Source organism: Zalophus californianus, chromosome X, assembly GCF_009762305.2.
Source record: "Zalophus californianus isolate mZalCal1 chromosome X, mZalCal1.pri.v2, whole genome shotgun sequence".
In the NCBI taxonomy this organism is placed as follows: domain Eukaryota; kingdom Metazoa; phylum Chordata; class Mammalia; order Carnivora; family Otariidae; genus Zalophus; species Zalophus californianus.
Window position 1 is genome coordinate 71,659,152 of NC_045612.1, and position 25,916 is coordinate 71,685,067.

Here is a 25,916-nt window from a genome sequence, read left to right on the forward strand (position 1 = left end):
TTTTGTTTATCTTTTGAACCTTTGCCAATCTGATAAATGAAAAAAATTTACCTTGTATGTTTTTTAAAGATTTTATTTATTTATTAGAGAGAGAGCGAGCACAAGCAGCGGGAGTGGAAGGCAGAGGGAGAAGCAGGGTCCTCTCTGAGCAAGGAGCCCAATGCAGGACTCGATCCCAGGACCCTGGGATCATGACCTGAGCCGAAGGCAGATGCTTAACCGACTGAGCCACCCAGGCATCCCAAATTTACCTTCTATTAATTTTCATTTCTTTGATTATTGGGGGGGTTGAATATCTTCTCATATATTATTGGCCATTTATATTTCTTCCTGTGTAAATGTCCTTTGCTGATTTATTTGCTAGAGTATTTGTCTTTTTTATTGTAGGAACTTTTTTTTTTAAGAGCTCTTTTTATGTTAGATATGTTAACTTTTTTTTTTTTAAGATTTTACTCATTTGACAGAGAGACACAATGAGAGAGGGAACACAAGCAGGGGGAGTGGGAGAGGGAGAAGCAGGCTTCCCACCGAGCAGGGGGCCTGATGCGGGGCTCGATCCCACAACCCTGGGATCATGACCTGAGCCTAAGGCAGACGCTTAACAACTGAGCCACACAGGCGCCCCTAGTTATGTTAACTTTTTTTTTAAAGATTTTATTTATTTATTTGAGAGAGAGAGAGAGAGAGAGAGAGCACATGAGAGGGGGGAGGGTCAGAGGGAGAAGCAGACTCCCCGCTGAGCAGGGAGCCTGATGGGGGACTCGATCCAGGGACTCCAGGATCATGACCTGAGCCGAAGGCAGTCGCTTAACCAACTGAGCCACCCAGGCGCCCTAGTTATGTTAACTCTTAAAAAAAAAAAGGTTAATTCTTTATCAGTTACATATGTTGAAAAAAATCTTTCTCCTGCCTGTGGTTTATCTTTCAACCTTGCTTATAGTGCCATTCAGAAGATTTTAATTTTTATGTTGTAAAACTTATTATTTTTCTTTTATGATTCTGGTTTTCGGATGATGTTTACATCTTGCCATTGTGTTTATAAAATATCGACCCATAATTTCTTTGAGAAATTTTCTGATTCAATTTAATCTTTGATTAATTCCGTATTTATTTTCGTATATGAAGTGAGGCAGGGGTCTAATTTTACTTTTTAAAATGGCTATGCAAGGGCGCCTGGGTGGCTCAGTCTTTAAGTGTCTGCCTTCCCCTTGCGTCATGATACCGGCGTCCTGGGATCCGCGGGAAGCCTGCTTCTCCCTCTCCCACTCCCCCTGCTTGTGTTCCCTCTCTCGCTGTGTCTCTCTGTGTGTCAAATAAATAAAATCTTAAAAAAAAAATAAAATGACTATGCAGGGGTGCCTGGGTGGCTCAGTCGGTTAAGCTCCTGCCTTCAGCTCAGGTCATGATCTCAGGGTCCTGAGATCGAGCCCCACATCGGGCTCTCTGCTCAGCAGAGAGTCTGCTTCTTCTCTCCCTCTGTGCTCTCCCTCTCTCTCTCTCAAATAAATGAATAAAAATCTTAAAAAAATGGCTATGCAGTTGCTTCAATACTTTTTCTTGAATAACTCTTCCTTGCTGACTTGAATCATTTCCATATACATGTATGTATATATATATGGATTTGTTTCTGGACTCTTATTTTGTTCCATTTATCTGTCTGCACTATTACCATAAATTTTTTAAAAGATTTTATTTATTTATTTGACAGAGAGAGACACAGCGAGAGAGGGAACACAAGCAGGGGGAGTGGGAGAGGGAGAAGCAGGCTTCCCGCTGAGCAGGGAGCCCAATGCAGGGCTTGATCCCAGGACCCTGGGATCATGACCTGAGCCGAAGGCAGACATTTAACGACGGAGCCACCCAGGCGCCCCTACCACAAATTTTATTTACAGTAGTTTTTTTTTTTAATTTTATTTATTTATTTGAGAGAGAATGAGAGATAGAGAGCATGAGAGGGAAGAGGGTCAGAGGGAGAAGCAGACTCCCTGCTGAGCAGGGAGCCCGATGTGGGACTCGATCCCGGGACTCCAGGATCATGACCTGAGCCGAAGGCAGTCGCTTAACCAACTGAGCCACCCAGGCGCCCTACAGTAGTTTTAATACCTGGTAAAGCAAGCCTCTCTCCCTTACTCCATTATCCCTTGCGTTTTTAGAATTTTCTTGGCTATAAAATTGCATATTTTTTCTGAAAGTGTTTTTCTTTTTTTTTTTAACAAGGTGTAATGCTACCTTATTAACTAATTTACATTTTTGGTTGCTTACTCTCTTTTAACTCACTCTATTGAGAGTCTTTTTAAAAAAAGATTTTATTTATTTATTAGAGAGAGAGGTGGGGAGGGGAAGAGGGAGAGGGAGAGAATCTCAAGCTGACTCGAGCCTGGTGCAGGGCTGGATCTCCTGACCCTGAGATCACGACCCGAGCTGAAACCAAAAGTCGGATGCTCAACAGACTGAGCCACCCAGGTGCCCCATATTAATGAGAGTTTTAATAAGCTCTCCTTAGAGTCCAAGCTGTTCACCCGCTGCCTTATGTGCTTATCTCTTTCACCTTTTCTGCATTAATTTGTTAAAGAGCAGGAGAATAAAATTTGTAGTTCATGCCGGGTAAGGGAAGAAAATCTATGGCCTGTTGAGTGCCATTTAATGGCATTTTACTAGTCATTCTTGCATTTCCTCCTCAATATGCACCTGCTTCCTTTATTTCCTTTCTTCTTTTACTTTATTTCCTGTCTCTTACTTTTTTATTTTTTATTTTTTTATTATTATGTTATGTTAATCACCATATATTACATCATTAGTTTTTGATACTTTATTTCCTGTCTCTTAATTCTTCCTTACTGGTAACATCCAGGGAGCCTATCTAGAACAAAAACAAAAACACTGGAGAAACCCATACAATGCCATAAGGGGTTTCACCCTTTCTGCATATTTTATATTCATACTTTATTTTTTATTTCACCTTTTCTGCATATTTTGATATTTTTATTCAATACAGTGGTAACAGTTCAGTAGCCCTGAATTTGGAGGCATATTTATAGTCAGTATTAATCAATGGAGTCATTTGATTCTTGTTTGCCTTACATAATCTTGGATAATATCATAGCCATCCTACTACAGACTTTTTTTTTAAAGATTTTATTCATTTATTTATTTAAATTTTGTTTATTTGAGAGAGAGGGAGAGTGTGAGAAGGGGGAGGGCCAGAGGGAGAAGCAGACTCCCTGCTGAGCAGGGAGCCCGATGCGGGACTCCATCCAGGAGGGCCTCCAGGATCATGACCTGAGCTGAAGGCAGTCACTCAACCAACTGAGCCACCAAGGTGCCCGACGGACATTTTTAAAAAGTAATCTGTACACCTAACTCAGGGCTTGAGCTCATGACCCCAAGATGGAGAATCACATGCTCTAGTGACTGAGCTAGCCAGGCATTCCTGCTACAGACATTATTAATCACTTAAGATTTCTACGACGTATGGGAAAGGACCACCATGGACTAGAGATCCAAGGTCTAATTTTCACCCTGTTCCCTGTTCATTTAAGAACAAAGAAGTTAGGGTAGAGCCAGGGGCCTGGGCAGGATGATGGAAGTTGGGAGCCCTTGGTTTGCCAACCAGGAAATGGGGAACAATAATGGAAACTAACATTTGTTACCTATTATATGCCAGCCAGCGTTCTAGATGCTTTACATACTACTAGATGCTACTATTCTATTGAACCAGAAGCTTATAGATGAAAAAGTAGAGACAATGAGATTCTAAGTAGCTAGCACATAGCATATGGTGCCTGAGGATTTAGTCAACTATGAGATACTCTGCTGCTCTTTTCCACCAGACTTCTTTCCCTAATTTAGCCATCTAGGATCGTAAAATGAATACCAAATTGCAGGATGCAAAAGAAGAGGCGTTAATAGCAGTACTTTCCCTGTTTTGCCTTTTTTCTTCACTGTACTATGTGATCTAGATGCAGAAAATTTTGAAGCGAGAAAAGAAATTATTTTTAGAAAGCCCATCTTTTCCATGATAGGTAATGACTGACTCTGAGACTGTCAGGGTCAGGAGGAAACTCTCTTAATGTTCCCAGAATTGAAACCACAATCTCTTTTCTTTATGCTAGCCAGCTTCACATCTGGCTTGACTGTGGTGCACAAGACTTAAAAGAGGGCTATGTGAGGGAAGAGGTGGGAGGCTTGTTAATGTTTTGATTTGGGGTTTTTCTCCAAATTGGGAGGCATCATGCCTTAACACTGTTGTCTCTGAACAGAGATTTCAGTAAAAGGCCAACGCCTTGGTTGCAAGCATCACCCATAGATTTAGCTGGTACCAAACATGTTTACATATATATTCCACCGCCATCCCTAAAACCATTTGTCTAGAGATGGAGGGGACTGCCGTCCTCACTGCGAATCTGCAGGGGAGTCATTAGATAGTTTCCTTCAGATTTGACAAGGGCTGGGCAGCAGAAACGTGTCTTGGAACTACAGGGTTTTCCATTCCTCTCAACTTCTGATATTTCTTTTTAAGATTTTATTTATTTATATGACAAAGTGAGAGAAGGAACACAAGCAGGGGAGTGGCAGTGGCAGAGGGAGAGGGAGAAGCAGGCTCCCCGCTGAGCAAGGAGCCCGATGCGGGGCTCGATCCCAGGACCCCAGATCATGACCTGAGCGGAAGGCAGAAGCTTAATGACTGAGACACCCAGGCGGCCTTCGACTTCTGACATTTCTGACCTTTGCCTCTCTTCAATAACCAGTGGGTAATATTGTTTATTTTCCTTCCTTCCTCCGTTTCTACCCCCTCCCTCCTTCCTTCCCTCCCTCCCTCCCCCCTCCTCTCCCCTTCTCTCCCCCCTCCTCTCCCCTTCCTCTCCCTCCTCTCTATTTCCGCTCCCTCATTCCCCCCCCCCCCCCCCCCCCCCCCCCCCCCCCCCCCGCCAAGGCCTGCTCTCTGCTTGCCTGTAACCCTGGCCATCTGCACCCCTCTCAATAACTGTAGTATGCTTTCAGTATTGCACCGTATTTCCTTATCCTCTGTGATTCTAACCCCAGCCTTCTAAGCTGCAACCCCAGGGTTTAAGGCCTGGACTGCTCTCCGTGTGCCCGTGTGCCCCGTGCCCCGACGACGCTTACGCTCAGAGAGTAAAGACCAATTGGGCGTGGACGTTGGTGACGTCACAACGGGGGGAGGTGCCTTCTGAGCGTCGTCGGGCACCGTCGACGGAGTCTGTGGAGAGGGAGCCGTGGCGATCGTGGTGTCCGCGGAGGTTCGTGATCCTACCTCGGCGGAGGTAGGACGGGCCAAAGGTGGGTCAGCTACAAGTTAGTTGAGTGGTTTATGCCTAGCGAGAAGATGTGGCCATTAGTTTAATACTTTTTAGAGAGTCCGTGAGGCAAAGGTTTTTTTTTTTTTTAAAGATATTTATTTGAGAGGGAGAATGAGAGATAGCACGAGAGGGAAGAGGGTCAGAGGGAGAAGCAGACTCCCCGCTGAGCAGGGATCCTGATGTGGGACTGGATCCCGGGACTCCAGGATCATGACCTGAGCCGAAGGCGGTCGCTTAACCAACTGAGCCACCCAGGTGGCCGAGGCAAAGGTTTTGAACTACAGAGCTGCTGTAACTGACTCTGAGGTGAAGGAAAATGGGCGAAAGCAAAGGGGTTTTTTTGACTTGGATTAAGGATGGGGAGCGGTGTGTGGCCACCGAAAGCGGGAGTTAGAAGTTTGGATGTGAAGGACCAAAATTCCGTTGAAGCCGGACCGTTGATGATTGTTGGGGGTGGGGAGCTGAAGGCGCTAGCGGGTCTGCGAGAGTGGGAAAACGACAGCGAGTGATTGGATACTTTGAACGTATGGGCGGTGACGTGGGGGAGATTTTGAGCCAATTAGGAGGAGGCATCGAATACCAGCCAGACCAATCACGGGGTACCTCGAGCCCTGGTTTCCCTGTTGTGGGGCAGATTATGGTAAGAAAAGACCGCGTGGAAATTTACTCCAGGCCCGGTTCTTGGCTTGCGACAGCCAGGCCCTGCCCCTCATTAACTGCTTTTTCTGAGTTTTAAAACTTCTAAAGTATTTTTTTTCCCTTCGGATAACAAGTAACTGGAAAATTTGTAAAGAAATTTTATTGAGAGACTGGAGGATAAAGGACAGAATATTAAAATATATTCTTATTTCATAGGCCTGAACCAGAGATTTCAAAATGGACAATCTTGATTTTCGTTTCATGGATTTTAAAGGTATATAGCTTTACATGGTAATAAAAATATCAGGTTGTTTGTTGCCTTATCTAAGATCTAAATGTATTTTGTTTCTGAATTTATCTCTTTGGACTGTCCATAGGTCCAAATTTTCTCATTTATATACCAGAAAAACAACAAAGATGTTTAAGACACTGGAACCCTTTTATAAGCTAGTATAAGGAAACAGAATTCACAATTCATCGCTTGTTTTCTGAGGATTTTTATGGCATGCAAAATAATACTGGTTTAATCTGGATTAGAGATCATCTGCTTAAAAAGTACATTAAAAAAATTACTGCAAGATCCCGAAGTGCCTTGCCATAATTATCAGTGAAAAATAAATTGTATCCTGTGTAGTTTTAGATTTAAGTGCATTTTATTGTATCTTAATTATTTTAAGAACTGGTAATCCATGTATGGTATTTATGGGAAATCTTAATTAACAAAAGCAATTTAATTGACCAGAACACCAGATTCTTCAACCATGCCAGACATGGAAGAGTTTATGGTATTTCTTTTTTTTCTGGGGACATGATTAGACCTGTAATGCAGTTACATTCACATTCATATAATAATGAAATGTGTTGTAGGCAGGGTGGCTACAAATCTATTAGGTCAATGTTTTGTTAATGCTTTTCATTTAAAAATTACAACAATAAAGACTTAAGTTTTTTTAAAAAAACTTAATTTTTTTGTTTTTTATTTTTATTTATTTATTTATTTTAAAGATTTTAATTTATTCATTTGATAGAGAGAGAGAGAGCGCACAAGTAGGGGGAGCAGCAGGCAAAGGGAGAGGGAGAAGCAGTCTCCCTGCTGAGCAGGGAGCCCAATGTGGGACTCAATCCCAGGACCCTGGGATCGTGACCTGAGCTGAAGGCAGTCGCCTAACCAACTGAGCCACCCAGGCGCCCTGATTTTTATTTTTTAAGTAAACTCTATCCCAAACGTGGGGCTCGAATTCAAAACCCCAAGTCAGGATCTACTGACTGAGGCAGCTAGGCACCTGCAAAGCCTTAAGTTTCAACTTAGGATATAGTATCTTTTTTATTTATTTCTTTATATTTATATTATTTTATTATTTTATTTTTTTATTTTATTTTTTAAGTAATCTCTGCACCCATTGTAGGGCTCAAACCCACAACCCTGAGTTCAAGAATTGCATGCTCCACTGACTGAGCCAGCCAGGCACCCAAAGGATATAGTGTCTTAAAGGATATAAACATGGAATAGGCATTATGACTTTTAAGTAGAGTTGACCCTCAAAAAACACGGGTTTGAACTGCTCAGGTCCACTTATATGCAGATTTTTTACAGTATGATATTGTAAATATTTCTCCTTATGATTTTCTTGACATTTTATTTTCACTAGCTAACTTTATTGTAAGAATACAGTATATAATACACAACATGCAAAATATGTGTTAAATGACTGTTATTGGTAAATCTTCTGGTCATCCGTAGGCTATTAGTAGTTAAGTGTTTGGAGAGTCAGATTCATAGGCGGATTTTCAAATGTGCAGGGGTCAGTGCCCCTAACCCCCTGTGTTGTTCAAGGGTCAATTGTGTATGGTATTTGAGATCTTGTATTTACGTAAATATTTGAAGCACACAGAAAAGTATAGGGAATAAGATAATGATATATTACCTGTTTACCTACCACTAACTTTTGTTGAATCTTAACAGTTTGCCACATGCTTCAGATAGGTCATTGTTTCAGAGAACTAAAAGATTACATGTGCCAGTTTTTCATCTTTTAAAATTTTACATAAATTTGTATCATTTTGTATGATTTTTTTCCTGCAGCTTGTCTTTTTTTGCTCAGTATTGTGTTTTCCATATTTACCCATATGGGTATTTTAGTTCTAGTTCATTTGTTTCCACGGCTAATTAGTACTATTACTTTGAATATGTCTCTCTCTCTCTCAAATAAATAAAATCTTAAAAAAATACTCTTTCTCTCTTAAAATAAATAAACCAAATCCTTCAAAAAAGTGAGGATGCCTGGGTGGCTCAGTTGGTTAAGCGTCTGTCTTCAGCTCAGGTCCTGATCCTGGGGTCCTGGAATCGAGCCCCACATTGGGCTCCCTGCTCAGCAGGAAGCCTGCTCTTATTCTCCCTCTGCAGCTCCCCCTGCTTGTGCTCTCTCTCTGTCTTTCTCAAATAAATAAAGTCTTTACTTTGAATATAAGTATACCACAATTTATTTATCTAATCTCCTTTGTTGGCTGTATGAGTTGTTTTCAAATATTTGCTATTACAGATGACAACACTGCAGTGAACATTGTGTTGCAGAGAGTTTAGCAGGAGTTTTCTTATTCCTTTTTCTTGTTTTTTTTTTTTTTAAAGTAATCTCTATGCCCAATGTGGGACTCAAACTCACGACCCAACATCAAGAGTCATATGCTCTATAGACCTAGCCAGCCAGGTGCCCCTAGCAGGAGTTTTCAAACATTTTTGGCCACCACCCATGGCAAGGAGTTATATTTTACATCACATCTACACAGTGTACCAAAAGTTTAATGAAATAACCCTTATTACATGCAGTACACTATGACATTTTTTAATTTAAATTCAATTAATTAACATATAATGTATTATTATATAATGTATTATTTGTTTCAGGGGTACAGGTCTGTGATTCATCAGTCTTCTATAATACCCAGTGCTCATTATTAACACATAGCCTCCCCAATGTCCATCACCCAGTTATCCCATCCCCCACCCCCCTCCTCTCCAACACTATGATATTTTCTATTCTGTGCTTTTTCATTAAAAAATGTTAGTTATGACCCACTAAATTTATTTACTTCTTGAGCACTTGTGGGTGGGGCTCTAGTACAGTACTGTCTGATTGAAACAGTGCAAACACAATTTTATATTTTTTAGTAGCCACATTAAAAAAAGGCTAAATAGATTAAATTTTAACAATACAAATTATAGGGGCATCTGTCTGGCTCAGAAGAGCATGCAGCTCTTGATCTTGGGGTTGTGAGTTTGAGCCGCATGTAGGGTGTAGAGATTACGTAAATAAATAAATTAAAAAACCAATACAAATTATATAGCTCAATATATCTAAAATATCATTTCATCATATAATCAATATAGAAATTATTAGCAAGATATTTTACGTTCTTTTTTTGTACAAAGTCTTTGAAGTCAGGTATGTATTTTATACTTAAAAACATATCTCATTTTGGACTTGCCTCATTTCAAGTTCCCAGTAGTCACATGGGGCTAGTAGCTACCCTATATAATGGCAGTGCTGTTCTGGGTTATACATTTAGGAGTGGAGCTTCTGGGTCAAAAGCTATGAGCATCTTTAACTTTATAAATATTGCCAAATTGCTGTTTAGCAGTTTTAATAATCTGTACTCCCTCTCCTTTTCTCTTTTCCCTATATCCTTGCTAAGAATTGGTATTGTCAGACTTAAAAGAATTTGCAGGTGTGAAGAGTGTTGTTGTTTTTTTTAAAGATTTTATTTATTTATTTGACAGAGAGTGAGCACAAGTAGGCAGAGCAGTGGGCAGAGGGAGAGGGAGAAGCAGGCTCCCCGTTGAGCAGGGAGCTTGACGTGGGGCTCGATCCCAGTACCCTGGGATCATGACCTGAGCCGAAGACAGACACTTAATGACTGAGCCACCCAGGTACCCCAGGTGGTGTTGTTTTTAATTAACATTTTATTTTGGAATACTTTTAGATTTACAGAAAAATTACAGAAATGGTGCAGAGTTCCCATATTACCCCCAGACAGTTTGATTTTCATTTATGTTATCATCTTCCATGAGCATTGTTTGAATTTCCATTTCTCTGATAACTAGTGAAGTTAGGTGTATTTTCATAGATTTATTGGCCATTTGTGTTTTCTCTTCTGTTCATGTAACCTTTTCAGTCAAGTTTTGTAAAAATGAACCACAGAAAACCATGTGGCAGCTCTAGGTCATTTTCTTCTTAGGAAGAATTGACATAACATCCATCTTTTTGTATCAACAGTTCAGACAATTTCAAGACCAAGAAGAAATTGGTCTAAGTTATACCCATTGGGGCTAAATAAGTGTAACTCCTTTTCTGCATGCCGGATCTTCAACTATTTGAAGATATTTATGTCCCCTGGGAAGTATCTTTTTCAGATTAAGCATTTTCAGTTTGTTCAGTCATTCCTCATGTTTCATGGTTTCTAGTCACCTTATCATCTTGTGTGCTATCCTCTGAAAATTCTGTTTTTTCATGTTATTCCTTAAAGTGCGGTACCCATAACAACACAATATTTTAGGTTTTAATGGTTTTTTTTAAAAGATTTTATTTATTTATTTGAGAGAGAGAGAATGAGAGAGAGCACGAGAGGGAAGAGGGTCAGAGGGAGAAGCAGACTCCCTGCTGAGCAGGGAGCCCGATGTGGGACTCGATCCTGGGACTTCAGGATCATGACCTGAGCCGAAGGCAGTTACTTAACCAACTGAGCCACCCAGGCGCCCAATATTTTAGGTGTTATATGATCAGCACAAAATAATCCTCTTTAGATTTAGAAGTGATCATCATTCTCTTAGATACTGATGTAGTTAAGATTGAATTTTTTTTTTCTTTTTTGGGATGTGGCCAGTCACACTACACTAGTGATTCATTTTGAGCTTTTTTGCCCTCCAAAGACCCTCAGTCTTTTTATTTTTATTTTTATTATTTTAAAAGATTTTATTTGACAGAGAGAGTACAAGCAGGGGGAGCGGCAGGCAGACGGAGAGGGAGAAGCAGGCTCCCCACTGAGCCAAGAGCCCAAAGTGGGGCTCAATCCCAGACTCTGGGATCATGACCGGAACCAAAGGCAGACACTTAACCTACTGAGCCACCCAGGTGCCCCAACCCTCAGTCTTTTTAAGTACATGCTGCTGTTAAGTTACATTTTGCCTGTCATATACTGGTACAGTTAGTTTTGAAGACTTAAATGCAGGACTATAATTTTTTTTTTAAGTAGGCTCCATGCCCAGTGTGGGGCTTGAACTCAGAACCCTGAGATCAAGAGTCACATGTTCAGGGGTGCCTGGGTGGTTCAGTTGCTTAAGCGACTGCCTTCGGCTCAGGTCATGATCCTGGAGTCCCTGGATCAAGTCCTGCATTGGGCTCCCTGCTCAGCAGGGAGTCTGCTTCTCCCTCTGGCCCTCCCCCCTCTCATGTGCTCTCTCTCATTCTCTCTGTCTCAAATAAATAAATAAAATCTTTAAAAAAAAAAGAGTCACATGTTCTACTGACTGAGCCAGCCAGGTGCCCCTATAATTTTTTTTTCTTACATTAATCCCATTACTACAACCAGAGATTTGATTTTTATTCCTGATTGTACATCTCTCTTATTTGTTATCTCTTAGCTTCTTCATCCAACTCATTTTTAAAAGATTTTATTTATTTGAGAGAGAGAGAGTGTTTCTGGGGGGTGGGGAAATGGGTGAAGGTGGTCAAATGGGACCAACCTCCTGTTTACCTTTGAGGCTGCCTTTTTTTTTTAAAAGATTTTATTGATTTATTGTACACAGAGAGAGAGACAGCAAGAGAGGGAACACAAGCAGGGGGAGTGGGAGAGGGAGAAGCAGGCTTCCTGCTGAGCAGGGAGCTGGATGTGGTGCTCAATCCCAGGATCCTGGGATCATTACCTGAGTTGAAGGCAGACGCTTAACAACTGAGCTACCCAGGTTCCCCAAGAAGCTGCCTTTTAAAAAATTATTTTATTATTATTTTTTAATTTTTAAAATTTTTAATTTTTTAAAGATTTTTTCGTTTATTTGTTGGAGAGAGAACACAAGCACGGGGAGCAGCAGGCAGAGGGAGAAGCAGGCTCCCCCCTGAGCAGGGAGCCCCATGTGGGACTCAATCCCAGGACCCTGGGATTATGACTTGAGCTGAAGGCAGATGCTTAACTGGCTGAGCTACCCAGGCATCCCTATTATTTTTTTTAAAGATTTTATTTATTTATTTGAAAGAGAGAGATGGAGAGGGAGAGGGAGAAGCAGACTCCTCGCTGAGCAGGGAGCTCGATGCGGGTATAGAACCCAGGACCCTGAGATCATGACCTGAGCCGATGGCAGATGCTTCACCGACTGAGCCACCCAGGTGCCCCCAGGCTGCCTTTGTTTGTTTCTTTTCTTTCCCTTTCTCTTTCTTTCTTTCTTTCCTTCCTTTTCCTTTTCCCTTTCCTTTCCTTTCTTTTCTTTCCCTCCCTCTTTCTCTCCTCCCTCCCTCCCTTCCTTTCTTCTTTCTTTCTTAGTAATCACTATACCCAGTGTGAGTCTTGAACCCACTACCCCAAGATCAAGAGTCAGATTCTCTTCTGACTGAGCCAGCCAGCCGCCCCTTAGGCTGCTTTCCTGATGTTGAACAAAGTCTGATGCCACATTTATTTGACAGAGAGAGACACAGCGAGAGAGGGAACACAAGCAGGGGGAGTGGGAGAGGGAGAAGCAGGCTTCCCGCCGAGCAGGGAGCCCGAAGCGGGGCTTGATCCCAGGACCCTGGGATCATGACCTGAGCCGAAGGCAGCCGCTTAACCGACTGAGCCACCCAGGTGCCCCAGTGTTTGCTTTTATATATATATACCCTTATGGTCTTTTAAAATGTCTAATTTTATACCTTTGTTTCCTATTAAATTTAAGATCACTGTTAGGAGGTAGATACTAACTAATTTGTTTCAACAAATTTTCAGAAGTCAGTCACGACATATACTCTAGATTAGCCCTATCTATTAGACCTATAATGTGAGCGACAAATGTAATTTAAAAATAAATAAATAAATAAATTCTTAAAAAAGGCTCAGGTAAGCGTCCAGCTCTTGATCTCAGCTTAGGTCTTGATCTCAGGGTCGTGAGTTCAAGCCCTGCATTGGGCTCCGAGCCTACTGAAAAAAAATTTTTTTTGAGTAGTCACATTTAAAAAGTAATGAGAAAAAAAAGTAGAGAGAAACAGGTGCAATTATTTTTAGTAACAATAACTTTAATACTATATTTTAGCCCCACATATCCAAAATATTTCAACATGTAATCAGCATACAAAATTACTGAGATATTTTACATTCTTTTTTATACTAAATATTTGAAATCTGGTGTGTATTTTACAACTACAGCATATTTCACTTTGCACTAACCACATTTTAAGTGCTCAGTAGCCGCATGTGGCTGCCCTGTTAGACTGCAGATCTAAACTTAAAAACTTCAGTAGTAAAACTCAGTCAAGATAATTGGCTTTCTTTGAATCTCAATGGGTTTAATTCATTTGGAAGCTGCCCTGAACTATTTTTTCCTTATTCCTTTAAATGCCATAATGTGATCCTCAGATTAGGAATGGCAGAGTTATTAGGAAATGTTCCAAGACAGGGCCACATAGTTCAGAGTCATGAGCATAACTTCTTTTTTTTTTTTTAAGATTTTATTTATTTGGCAGAGAGAGAGCACAAGCAGGGGGGAGCAGCAGGGAGTGGGAGAGGGAGAAGCAGGCTCCCTGCTGAGCAAGGAACCTGATGCGGGCTTGATCCCAGAACCCTGGGATCATGACCTGGGCCGAAGGCAGCCGTTTAAAACCAACTGAGCCACCCAGGCATCCCATGAGCGTAGCTTCTATATGGCCTGTGCAGAAATCTTGTTGGGGTCACCTAGTATGCACATATTAGGTAGAAATAATAATACGGTTTATGAAATAAAGAGGTAGAATAACTAACACAATACAACCTTCTTAGTGTGCCATGTAATGTGTTTCAGGCCCTGTCCCCTACATGCCTGCCTGCCTTTCTTTCTTATATTTTTTTAAAGTAAGGTCCGTGTCCAATGTGGGGTTTGAATTTATGACCCCGAGAACAGGAGTCTCTACTGATTGAGCCAGCCTAGCTCCCCTTCCACATGCCTTTCTAATGGTGTTTCTTGTAACCTTCCTTTACCCATTTTCTAACTATACATAATTATTTATGGTTATTTAAACCCACTGTGCTTTTCAACACCTCTGTGCATCCCCCTGTTTGGTATGTTGCTTGGCAGTCTCTAACTCATACTTCAAGACCCACCTCAAATGGAATGGCAACTTAATGAAGCCTATTCTGCCATCTGTATAACTCATCTCTCAAATGGGCAGTTACTCAGTTCTTTCTTTATATTCATCTTGTACTCACAGCAGTTAATACATAGTGTTGTAAATTTTCCCATTTTAATTTCCCTTAGTAGAGTGATATACCTACTTGATGGCATAGATGGCCTCCCTCATCTTTGTATTCCTCGCAAGATCCCCAGTTCAGCCTTCCAAATGTGTTGTTACAGTCTGTCACCTGCATTCCCAACCTTTCCAGGTATTGTTTCTGGTCTGATTTAGATGTGAATCTACCAGGGTAGTGTCTTGGATAAGTCTTTCTTCCAGTGCCTATCACGTTGTTAACACTCAGTAAACAGAAATCAATTAATTAAATTAAAGTTGCTTAAATAGATGGAAATAGCCTTTGGTATCCATGGTGAGTAAAACAAACCAGATCTTAGCTGAATAGAAGAGTCTCAAAAACAATGGGGCTCATATCTTGGCCATTGTAAATAATGCTGCAGTAAACATAGGGTGCATATATCCTTTTGAATTAGTGTTTTCATTTTCTTTGGGTAAATAAATACCCAGTAGTGGAATTATTGGATCATATTTTTAATTTTTTGAGGAACCTCCATGCTGTTTTCTGCAGTAGTTGTGCCAGTTTGCGTTCCCACCAGTAGTGTGCGAGGCTTCCTTTTTCTTCTCTTTTTTAAAATTTTTAAATTTGGGCGCCTGGGTGGCTCAGTCGGTTAAGCGACTGCCTTCGGCTCAGGTCATGATCCTGGAGTCCCGGGATCGAGTCCCGCATCGGGCTCCCCGCTCAGCGGGGAGTCTGCTTCTCCCTCTGACCCTCCCCCTCTCATGTACTCTCTCTCTCTCTCAAATAAATAAATAAAATCTTTAAAAAAAAATAAATAAAATTTTAAAATTTATTTTATTTTTATTTTTTAAAATTAATTTATGTATCTTTTAAATGCATGTGCCTCTGGTAAAGCGCTCACTTTTTAAATTTTTATTTATTTATTTGTCAGAGAGAGGGAGGGAGGAGGAGGGAGCCAGCGCACAGGTAGGGGGAACTGCAGGCAGAGGGAGAAGCAGGCTCCCCACTTAGCAAGGAGTTCGATGTGGGACTTGATCCCAGGACCCTGGGATCATGACCTGAGCTGAAGGCAGATGTTTAACCAACTGAGTCACCCAGGCATCCCTCTTTTTCTTTTTTTTTTTTAAGATTTTATTTATTAATTTGAGAGAGAGCAGGAGAAGGGGGGAGGGGCAGAGGGAAAGGGAGAAGCAGACTCCCCGCTGGGCAGGGAGCCCAATGATGTGGGGCTCCATCCCAGGATCCTGGGATCATGACCCCAGCTGAAGGCAGATGCTTAACAGACTGAGCCATCCAGGCTCCCTGAGGGTTCCTTTTTCTCCAGATCATTGCCAACACTTGTTATTTCTTTTTTTCTTTAAAGATTTTATTTATTTATTTGACAGAGAGAGACACAGTGAGAGAGGGAACACAAGCAGGGGGAGAGGGAGAGGGAGAAGCAGGCTTCCCGTGGAGCAGGGAGCCCGATGTGGGGCTTGATCCCAGGACCCTGGGATCAGGACCTGAGCCGAAGGCAGACGCTTAACGACTGAGCCACCCAGGCGCCCCAACACTTATTTCTTATCTTTTTGATTTTAGCCATTTTGGCAGGTATAATGAGTCCACTGATAGATGAATAGTTACGATGTACACACACACACACAGTGGAATAACACAGCCATCAAAAGGATGAGATTGTGCCATTTGTGACAACATGGATAGACCTAGAGGGTATTATGCTAAGTGAAATAAGTCAGACTGAGGAAGACAAATACTATATGGTTTCATTCATACGTGGAATCTAAAAAAAAAAAAAAGCCACACAAATGAATCAACAAAAGGCAGAATCAGAATCTGTAAACACAGAGGACAATGTAATGGTTGCCAGAGGGGAGGGGTGGAGGGTGGTGGGGGGGAGGCCAAAATGGGTTAAGGGGAGTGGGAGATACTGGCTTCCAGTTATAACATTAATAAGTCATGGGAATAAAAGGCACAGCATAAAGAATATAGTCATGGTATTGTAATAGCATTGTATGGTAAGAGGTGGTATGTGAGTATAGAATAATGTTTAAACTTGAATCACTGTGTTGTACACCTGAAACTAATGTAACATTGTGTGTGAACTACACTGAAATAAAAAAACTTAAAAAAAATCTTTCACTGAAAAACAACAATAGGGCTCAGCTACAAAGGGTAACGGTGTAATGAGAGTAAAAGAGTAATATATACAGATACTTGGTAAAGAAGATGCTTAGGGATACGATTGGATGAGTTGGCAAGTTGAGTCTGGTTATGGGCCTTGTATTTAGAAGAGTGTGAAAGATATAAGATACCTAGATTAATTGCATCATTTACACAGTGCATTTGGTTGATAGGACAGAGTTGTGGCTCTTTGGAGACATTCTTCCTACTGATGTAGTTTGACCAGAATCAAGCTGGAAATTCCTTTGTAGTTAGCATGATATTGTCAGCTCTTGCTTCCCCCACACTCCCAGCCAGTTGCCCTCCAAAAATATAGCTTTATCTCCTGTTGAGCCCAGGCTTCGGTTCACTCCAGTCCCTGAGCCAGAACTTCTGTCCAAGGCCAAAAAGAATAGCAGTATTGTGGAGTAGGGAAGAAGTTGGTTTGAAGTGAAGTCCTACTGGCCGTCAGATTTGAGATTTAACATGCTAGGGGCAAACTCTAGGTACCTGTTGACCTTTGGAGCTAGCCGTATCATTTCTGTTTTCAGGATTTTCACGGAGTTAGCCTGTCCCGCGTCCTTTCCTAGTTGCCCTCCAGGACCAAGATGCTGCTCAGAAGTACAATACACCGCTGTGAATCGTTCTCTTTGAACTATGGTGCAGGACTTCTGCATTATGACTTGCTGCTTGGAATCTCTTGTACCATACCCAGTTTGTCAGTTGGGACCTCCTGGAATATTGTATAAAAATGATGATCTCTCTGACCATAGAAAATATTATTTACAATGTGATTTTAATCTATGACTAAATCTGTTTGAGTTTTCCATGCCCTTTTGACACTGGATATTTGGCTATGGTCATTCAAACTAGCCTCAGCTGGAGTACTTTTTCTTAGCCTGCAATCAGAATTCTAGTGTGGTACTCTGAATGGTGTTGGCTCAGTTTTTCTCTCCCTGCAGTTTTTTAGTTGTGTCAGTCTTGGCACATCACTTGCTTCAGGCCCTTCCTGATAGAACTAGAATAGTGGAAAGTACAGGATTTCAAATTAGAAAGCCTGAGTTCAAATCCTCGTTTGCTGTTTTCTTTGTATCACCTTTGAGAAGTCACTACACTTTGTTAAATCTCAGTTTCTGCATCTTATAAAATACAGGTATCTCCCTTGCAGAGTAGATTGATGATTAAATGAGAATGCATGTGAAAAAGCTTTGAGACTGTAAAGCACTATGCAAATGTTAATTTTATTGTCATTTTCCGTTTTTTTCTCACTAAAGAAGTTGCAGGTAATCATCGTGACTTGGAGTAAAATCTTGAATTGACCCTGACAGGTCTTTGAGCTGCTTTGGCTTTCAAATGACTGGTTGAGCTGGTGGAGGCCACAGGGAGAGACTTGGCAGGATGTTTGATAGATTTTTTTTTTCATGTTATAATGGAAGATCCCTTTCTCAAGGATAGGGAAAATGCTTACTCGCTATTATTCTATACCTAGAATGCTGTCTACCAAATCAGAATTAATTGGTACTGATTAACATGGCTATCTCAATAGAGTGACCCCTTCAGGATGAATCTCATTTAAATTAAATTGACTGAAGTCATGCTGTAAATCATAGTTTATTTCAGTAGTTAGGAAGATAATTTAATCACATTCTTTCAAAATGTACAGTCTTGCTGGTTATAACCTTAATACAGCATGTCGTCTTCAGATCTCAGGAATAGGTTGTATTTTTAGAAACTCTTTTCTGAGCTTCTCCTAGAAGCAAGTCTCTCGTTCATGGTGTAAGTCAACCATTTAGCTGTGTGATGTCTATTACTTACTCAGCTTTGCTGACGGTGTTTTATCCCAAAGCACTGTGTGCTGTCATTGCCTCAGCTGGTGTCAATCAAGTTGCACACCTGAATGACTTCGAAAATATGTTTTGAAGGACCACGATTATATTGACAGAACAAATATATAAAACATTAAGAAAACATTCACAAATCAAAATTAATGTCTTCACAATCTCATGTATTATGTAACCGCAAGTTATGATTAGTATTCTACTAAAGTATTTTTGAATTTTTTTTAAAAAAGGAACTCAAATTAAAAATTTATATTGGGTTTTTGTTTTCTTGTCAAAAACGTTTCAAGAATTTATTTTTAGGTATGCCTGGGTAGCTCAGTTGGTTAAGCGGCTGCCTTCGGCTCAGGTCATGATCCTGGGGTCCTGGGATCAAGCCCTGCATCGGGCAAATAAATAAATAAAATCTTTTAAAAAATCTGTTTTTATAGAATATTTGGATTATTTTTTTCTTAAGATTTTATATATTTGTCAGAGAGAGAGCACAAGCAGGGGGAGCAGCAGGCAGAGGGAGAGGGAGAAGCAGGTTCCCCGCTGAGCAGGGAGCCCGACGCGGGGCTCTATCTCAGAACCCTGGGGTCATAACCTGAGCCGAAGCAGCTGCTCAACCGACTGAGCCACCCAGGTATCCCAATAGTATTTGGATTCTTAAAAACAATTTTTAAACTTTGCTAATTCTTTTTTTATTGAGGTATAATTGACATACACCATTATATTAGTTTCAGGTGTATATCATAATGATTTGGTCATTGTACTTATCGTGAAATGATCGCCACAACAAGTCTAGTTAATATCTATCACCATGCATAGTTATGTTTTTTCTTGTGATGAGAACTTTTAAGATTTACTCTTTTAGCAACTTTCAAATATGCAATACAATATTATTAACTACTGTTACCATGCTGTACATTGCATCCCCAGGACTTGATTTACTTTATAACTAGAAGTTTGTACCTTTGACTCCAGTCACCCATTTCGCACCCGGCCCTGCCAGCAACTACCAGTTTGTTCTCTGTATTTATGAGCTTTTTTTTTTTTTAAGATTTTATTTATTTATTTTAGAGAGCACACAAGCAGAGGGAAGAGGCAGAGGGAGAAGCAGGCTCCCCTCTGAGCAGATCGAGCCCCATGTGGGACTCGATCCCAGGACCCTGGGATCACGACCTGAACCGAAGGCAGACGCTTAACTGACTGAGCCACCCAGGCGCCCATGAGCTTGCTTTTTTTTTTTTAAGATTCCACATATATGAGAGATTATATAATACTTGTCTTTCTCTGTCTGACTTATTTCACTTAGCAGAATGTCCTTAAGGTCCATCTGTGTTATTACAAATGGCAAGATTTCATTCACCTTTATGGTTGAATGATATTCCATTGTGTGTATATATATAATTTCTTTATCCATTTATCTGTTGATGTACACTTAGGTTATTGCTGTATTTTGCCTATTGTAATGCTTCGATGAATGTGGGGGAGCATATATTTTTTCAAGTTAGTGCTTTCATTTTCTTCAAATAAATACCCAGAAGTGGAATTGCTGGATTATATGGTAGGTCTATTTTTAATTTTTTGAGGAAATTCCATACTGTTTTCCATAGTGGCTACACCAATTTACGTTCCCAACCAACAGTGCACAGGGGTTCCTTTTTCTTCACACCCTTGCCAACACTTGTTATTTCTTGTCTTTTTTTTTTTTAAGTAGGCTCCATGCCTAATATGGGGCTGGAACTCACGACCCTGAGATCAAGAGTCCCATGCTCTACTGACTGAACCAGCCAGGTGCCCCTGTTTCTTGTCTTTTTATAGTAGCCATTCTAACAGGTGTGAGGTGCTAACTCATTATGATTTTGATTTTTATTTCCTTGATGATTAGTGATGTTGAGCATCTTTTCAGGCCCTTGTTGGCCTTCTTTATGTCTTCTTTGGAAAAACATCTATTCAGATCCTCTGCCCATTTTTAAATTGGATTGTTTTTTTTTTTGCTTTTGAATTGTAGAAGTTATTTATATATTTTGGATATTAATTCCTTAACAGATATATGATTTGCAGGTATTTTCTCCCATTCTAAACTTTCTTAATTCTGTTATCAGTATTTCGAGGAAGGGCTGTAATATATACGCTTCTCAGCCTGATATTTGCCTAATCTTATAAGAATCAAGATATTTAATATTAGCCTTTCCATGATCTACTTTATGGGAGTAGGGAAGCTAGAGGTTTTTCTTTTTGTATATATTTCATCACCTGAGATGTACAAAATATATATGGTATATTTTCCTTAATACCTCTGCTCATGCAGTGGGTACTAGAGCTGTAAAAAATATATTTGAGCATATTTGAGCATAATTTGCTTAGTGAAGTCTGTATTATTTTATTGAGTAATCTCTATGCCCCACGTGGGGTTTGAACTCACAACCCTGAGATCAAGAGTTGCATGCTCCAACTGAGCCAGCTGGGTGCCCCTTGCTTTATGATATCTTAATGTGAATCTATTTTCTGATGCTTAACTGACAGTTTTTCATTTAACAGATTATTGGAGCATGTTAAAAATTCTTTCAGAAGGTGCTCTGCAGTGTATAGTATTGTTATGAATATTAACATTCTTGCTAATTGATGCTCAAAAATGTTGTAAGAAATTAGAGACATGTAGAGGTTATGGAGACCTCTGTTACAAGAGTTTGTTACAAGAGTTTGGAAAAATCTCAATTCGATAATATGAAAGGCATCAATTGTGATTTTACATCATGCTTCGGTTTTAAGGAATTCTATGGTCTTGTAAGATTCAGTTACGTGGAGTCTGGAGCTCAGATTGTTTAGAAAATGGTGACATCATTTGTACAGATTCAATAACTGGTTAATGTTATTGCTAATTGGGTATGTCATTTTTTTTCTCACAAAGTAAGGTTAGGACTTCAGAGCCAGCATTGTAAGTTATGTCTGTCTAATGCTTTCAAGTATTAATAAGTATTTCAGTTTTACAGGGCACATATATGTCTCCTTTCAGAATTTCTGCATATTCTAGTTTTGAAGACATTGTTAATTTCTACTTTGTAGTTTTAAGATAATCTAACTATTTGTGAATTCAGTGCATTTTTCCGAGAATAAGTGATGATTAAGTTATAAACAAGTAACTCTCAGGGAATACAAAGTTTATTTGAAAATTGTACTCTACCCTTAGCTACACAAAACCTTATCTCCAGTTTGGTTTTACTGTAAGGATGATTCAGGTTTCTTCATGCTATTATTCATTTTACCAAAGATCTAGGAACAGATTTCAAAATTATTTGCTACTTTTAGCCAGTGGTGATATGGTTCACAGTTTTATCATCCATTGTTATTTCAGAAACTGTTGAAAACCTGATTCTAAGAGAGAATTCACCCCTCATACCTGAGGCAATTGACAGACTCTTCGCCGACATAGCAAATATCAACAGGGAGTCTATGGCTGAAATACAGGATGCTCAGGTTGGTATAAAAACAATTTTGTTTATTATATATTTTTTTGAAATATTTTATTTTATTTTTAAAGATTTTATTTGAGAGAGAGAGTGAGTGAGAGAGAGAGAGAAAGAGCATTGGGGCGGGGCAGAGGGAGAGGTAGAAGCAGACTCCCCACCGACCCACTGTGCAGGGAGCGTGATGTGGGGCTTGATCCTGGGACTCCAGGATCATGACCTGAGCCGAAGACAGAAGCTTAAGCAACTGAGCCACCTTGGTTCCCCTGAAAGATTTTATTTTTAAGGAATCTCTACACCCAACGTGGGGCTCAAACTCACAACCCAGAGACCAAGAGTTGTATGCTCCACTGACTGAGCCAGCCAGGTGCCCCTGATAAATTTTGATGATTCACCATTTTAATTAATGTCCTGTATAAGTAAAAAAATAGTCTTTATGATTAACCATTATAAATACATAGAAATCTATTTTTGGATTTTCAAACCTAATGGCTTAATAACAGCTAAAACAAAGAGTAAATGATACAATGCAGCATACTTAATTGCTCAATTATGTGAAACTTAATGAATATAGAAATTCAAAGAGGAGAGAGATCCACATAGACTATAGTAGTTGCTGAAAGCTTTGTGCATGTTCCTGGTGAGACTGAACTGGATTTGAGTTATGTAAAGACAATGGGAGGACGGGCGCCTGGGTGACTCAGTTGGTTAAGCGACTGCCTTCGGCTCAGGTCATGATCCTGGAGTCCCGGGATCGAGTCCCACATCGGGCTCCCTGCCCAGCAGGGAGTCTGCTTCTCCCTCTGACCCTCTTCCCTCTCGTGCTCTCTATCTCTCATTCTCTCTCAAATAAATAAATAAAATCTTAAAAAAAAAGAAAAAAAGGCAATGGGAGGAGGTATATTAGGTAAAGCCAGTAGTATGAATAAAAGTGCATGGATAGGAATGAACAAGTTGTGTTCGTGGGACAGTCAAATAATTACTCTAACAGTGGGTACATTTTGGGTGAGGCAAGGTAGAATGGGACTAGATTACAGAGGGCCTATAAATGACCCACAATAATCACATATGCATAAAACATGTAAGAAAAATAATACCACTGGAGGTGGGCAGTATTTTAACTGGCTAAGAAAATGTTTCTCTTGCTCAGATTGAAGAAATGGCAGTAAACCTGTGGAACTGGGCAGTTACCAAGAGAGCAGGTTTGGTTATAAGTGAAGAGCAGAAAGCTAAATGTACGTATACGTTTTGTGACTCGTGGTATGAGTAGTATTTTTATTATATTAGGTTGTGTTCTTGCAGTTTAAATAATATTTTGACTAGTTTATAGATGGATATTTGTTAAGATCAAAATGACCCATACATAGAAGTTTCTCAAGCAAACATCCTGAATTGTATGTTTTTTTTCAGAGGTTAGCTCCTGATTAATAAAAGCATCACTGCAAGAAATAGTCTGGGGGGTGGGTGAACAACAAAGATGTTAAAAGGGTGGGAAAGTGAGAGCTTGAGGAAATGTTAAAGGACATGGATTATTTTCCCTGGAGAAGAGATGATCAGAATCTTCAGGGTTCTGAAGGACTATCAAATAGTAATTTCCTTTCTCCATTAATAATAGAATGAGAAATGTTGCCATGTGAGGGATTTAGATTTAAAAATCGGTAAAGAATAATTTCCTCATGAGGTGGGTTGATGAGCTTTAGACTGAGTTACTGAGAAAAATTACAGAAGTTTTTTCCTACCTGTGAGAGCAAACAAAAAGAATAACAACAAAACAGAACCCCCAAACCAAACTCATCTGCTTGGATGCATTATATGTGGTCCACTGTCTGGCAGAGTTCTGGTGCTTTAGCTAAGTGGTTGGGTCCAGTGTGCTGACAGTTAACCAATTTTCAACAAAGATAGTGACAGTTAATGCATTTATGGAAAGTGTATTGCCCCATTTTAAAGGGTACATTGAGCCAAAACGTGAATCTCTGGACTGCTTGGCTTTGTAAGGACAAATGAATTTTGTCTGTATGCAGCAAGTGGAATTCATTGCTAAGTGTTTATCTTTATGAATATAAACCAAACTGTGTACAGTTTCAGTGTAGGTCTAGGGTGATTAGTGGTTAATATAGTCAATAATATACTTATTAGTCCATTCCTCTATTAGGATGTTTAGAGAATAGTTCTACCTCTTTAATTCTCAGATAAATGTTGATATTGCTCCTCGGAGCCTTTGATCCTGTAGTTATGGGAAGAGTTAGAAATTTATCTGTTGGAGAAACTTAGTACACAATCGAACTGTGTGATATTAAAATCTAAACTCCTACTGTTCTGTATATCAAGGAACATTGTTCTAGCTGTTGTTCACTATTTGTCAAATAGTAGAGATTTGGTAGATGGACCTCTCCCAATGTACTGACTCTGTGCATGTAGCAGTTCTTAAGTAGACATTTGGGTGCTTGTTCTGTGTATAGTAATTTTAAGAAACAGTGGAAAACAGGATGTGAGTGTAGAAAGCCTCTGATATAAGAGTTTTATTCCAAAAATATGTTGATTGGAAGATATTTTGTCTCCTTAAAAACAAATTTGGTGTGCCCGGATTATGGTATGTGATGAAAAAGTTACCAAGATTTATAACCTACAATTTTTTGTTATTGGGAAGAATTATGGAACACTGAACAGAAACAGGGAAGTCAGAAGTAGAGGAATGACTTGTAAATTTTAGTTTTAGACCTGTTGCATTTGAGGTGACAATAAGTTTGGAGATGTGAGACTAGAACTTATGAGAAAGGTCAGGTTGCCTAGAGATTTGGTAATTATTCGCATGGAGGTGATTGTTGAAGCCACACGAGTAGTTGAGTTCTCTGAGGGAGAAAATAAAGAGCAGTTATTCTTAAATACTGGTATAAATAAGAATCACCTGTGGAGTCTGTTAAAATGCAGATGCTCAGCCCCCACCATTGGAGACTTTGATTTATAGGTTTAGGATAAAACCTGGATATGTATATAATTTGAAAACTGTTCTCATGCACACCAAATTTTAAGAACCAGTGGTGTTGAGAGAACAGAGTAGTGAGATTTTTACCTTGACTCTGGCAGTTAAGGACTGGGAAGAAAAATACAAGGATAGGAGACCAAAAGTGACAGAATATTCTAGAGGAGACTCACTATCCATTTATTGAGTGCCTACTCCTTATAGGATTGTCATACCATATGGCGGGCAGTAAGTGAAAGGCGCAAGGTAAGACTCCAGAAGAAAAATACCAGGCATACATTATGCTTGAGGATCTGGGAAGGAGCGGATTAACAATAAAAATAAAGAATTCACGGATGCCAGAGGATGCAACACTGTGTTGTCTGAAGTCAATTGAAATACCAAGCTTTGGGCACTGATGGAACAGAGTAAGGCAGTTGTAAGGAGTCAGACAGCAAGCACCTAACCAGTATGTTTATAACACAGAGGGGCCAAGAACAGGCTGGTGAGAAGACAAAGAAAAGCAACAGCAGCAGAGAAAACATCTTTATACTGAAGTAGCATTCTGTCCTGGCCTCAGCTGCCTTTGCCAGAGACTTTTTGGTGGTGACTATAAACAGCCAGATCAAGAACATGGGGATGGGAGCAAAGCTCTTAGACTAAGGCATTTCCCATAGAGGGCGACTGCTCAGTGCTGAACCAAGACAGCGTGAGGCGAAGGAAGTAGCATTTTTTAGAAAAGATTTTATTTATTTATTTATTTGGGACAGAGAGCAGGAGAGAGTGCGCACACATGCCAGCAGGGGGAGGGGCAGAGGGAGAGGAGAGAGAGAATCCCAAGCTGACTCTATGCTTAGCTCACAGCCCGCGGCGGGGCTCAATCCCACGACCCTGAGATCATGACCTGAGCTGAAACCAAGGGTCGGAAGCTTAATGAGCTGAGCCCCCTAGGCGCCCCAGAGGTAGTATTTTTTAAAAAGGTTATGGTAATTGTGAAATGTTGCTGTGAAGTCAGGGAAGGTGATCTTTGGTAGTACAATTTTAGAAAAGTGGTAAGGATGCAAAACAGATTGCAGGGGCTTAATTAAGGAGATGAGTGAGTAGCAAGAAAGTAGAGGGAGTAGGTAGACCATTC

At 40.2% G+C, this 25,916-nt stretch overlaps 1 protein-coding gene across 3 annotated transcripts in view; it reads left to right on the top strand.

The window, feature by feature from the left end:
* Positions 1 to 5,174: 5,174 nt before the first annotated feature.
* The window catches only part of TEX11 (testis expressed 11), a 295,012-nt gene continuing 274,270 nt past the window's right edge, over positions 5,175 to 25,916 (top strand). For 2 of the 3 annotated variants that reach the window (XM_027608457.1, XM_027608459.1), the window contains exons 1-4: positions 5,175 to 5,298; positions 6,174 to 6,231; positions 21,711 to 21,832; positions 22,973 to 23,057. In XM_027608457.1, coding sequence (XP_027464258.1) covers positions 6,195 to 6,231; positions 21,711 to 21,832; positions 22,973 to 23,057 — 244 coding nt within the window. In that variant the 5' untranslated portion in view covers positions 5,175 to 5,298; positions 6,174 to 6,194. The remainder of the gene's footprint in view (positions 5,299 to 6,173; positions 6,232 to 21,710; positions 21,833 to 22,972; positions 23,058 to 25,916) is intronic. The other variant, XM_027608458.1, reaches the window with a different exon arrangement.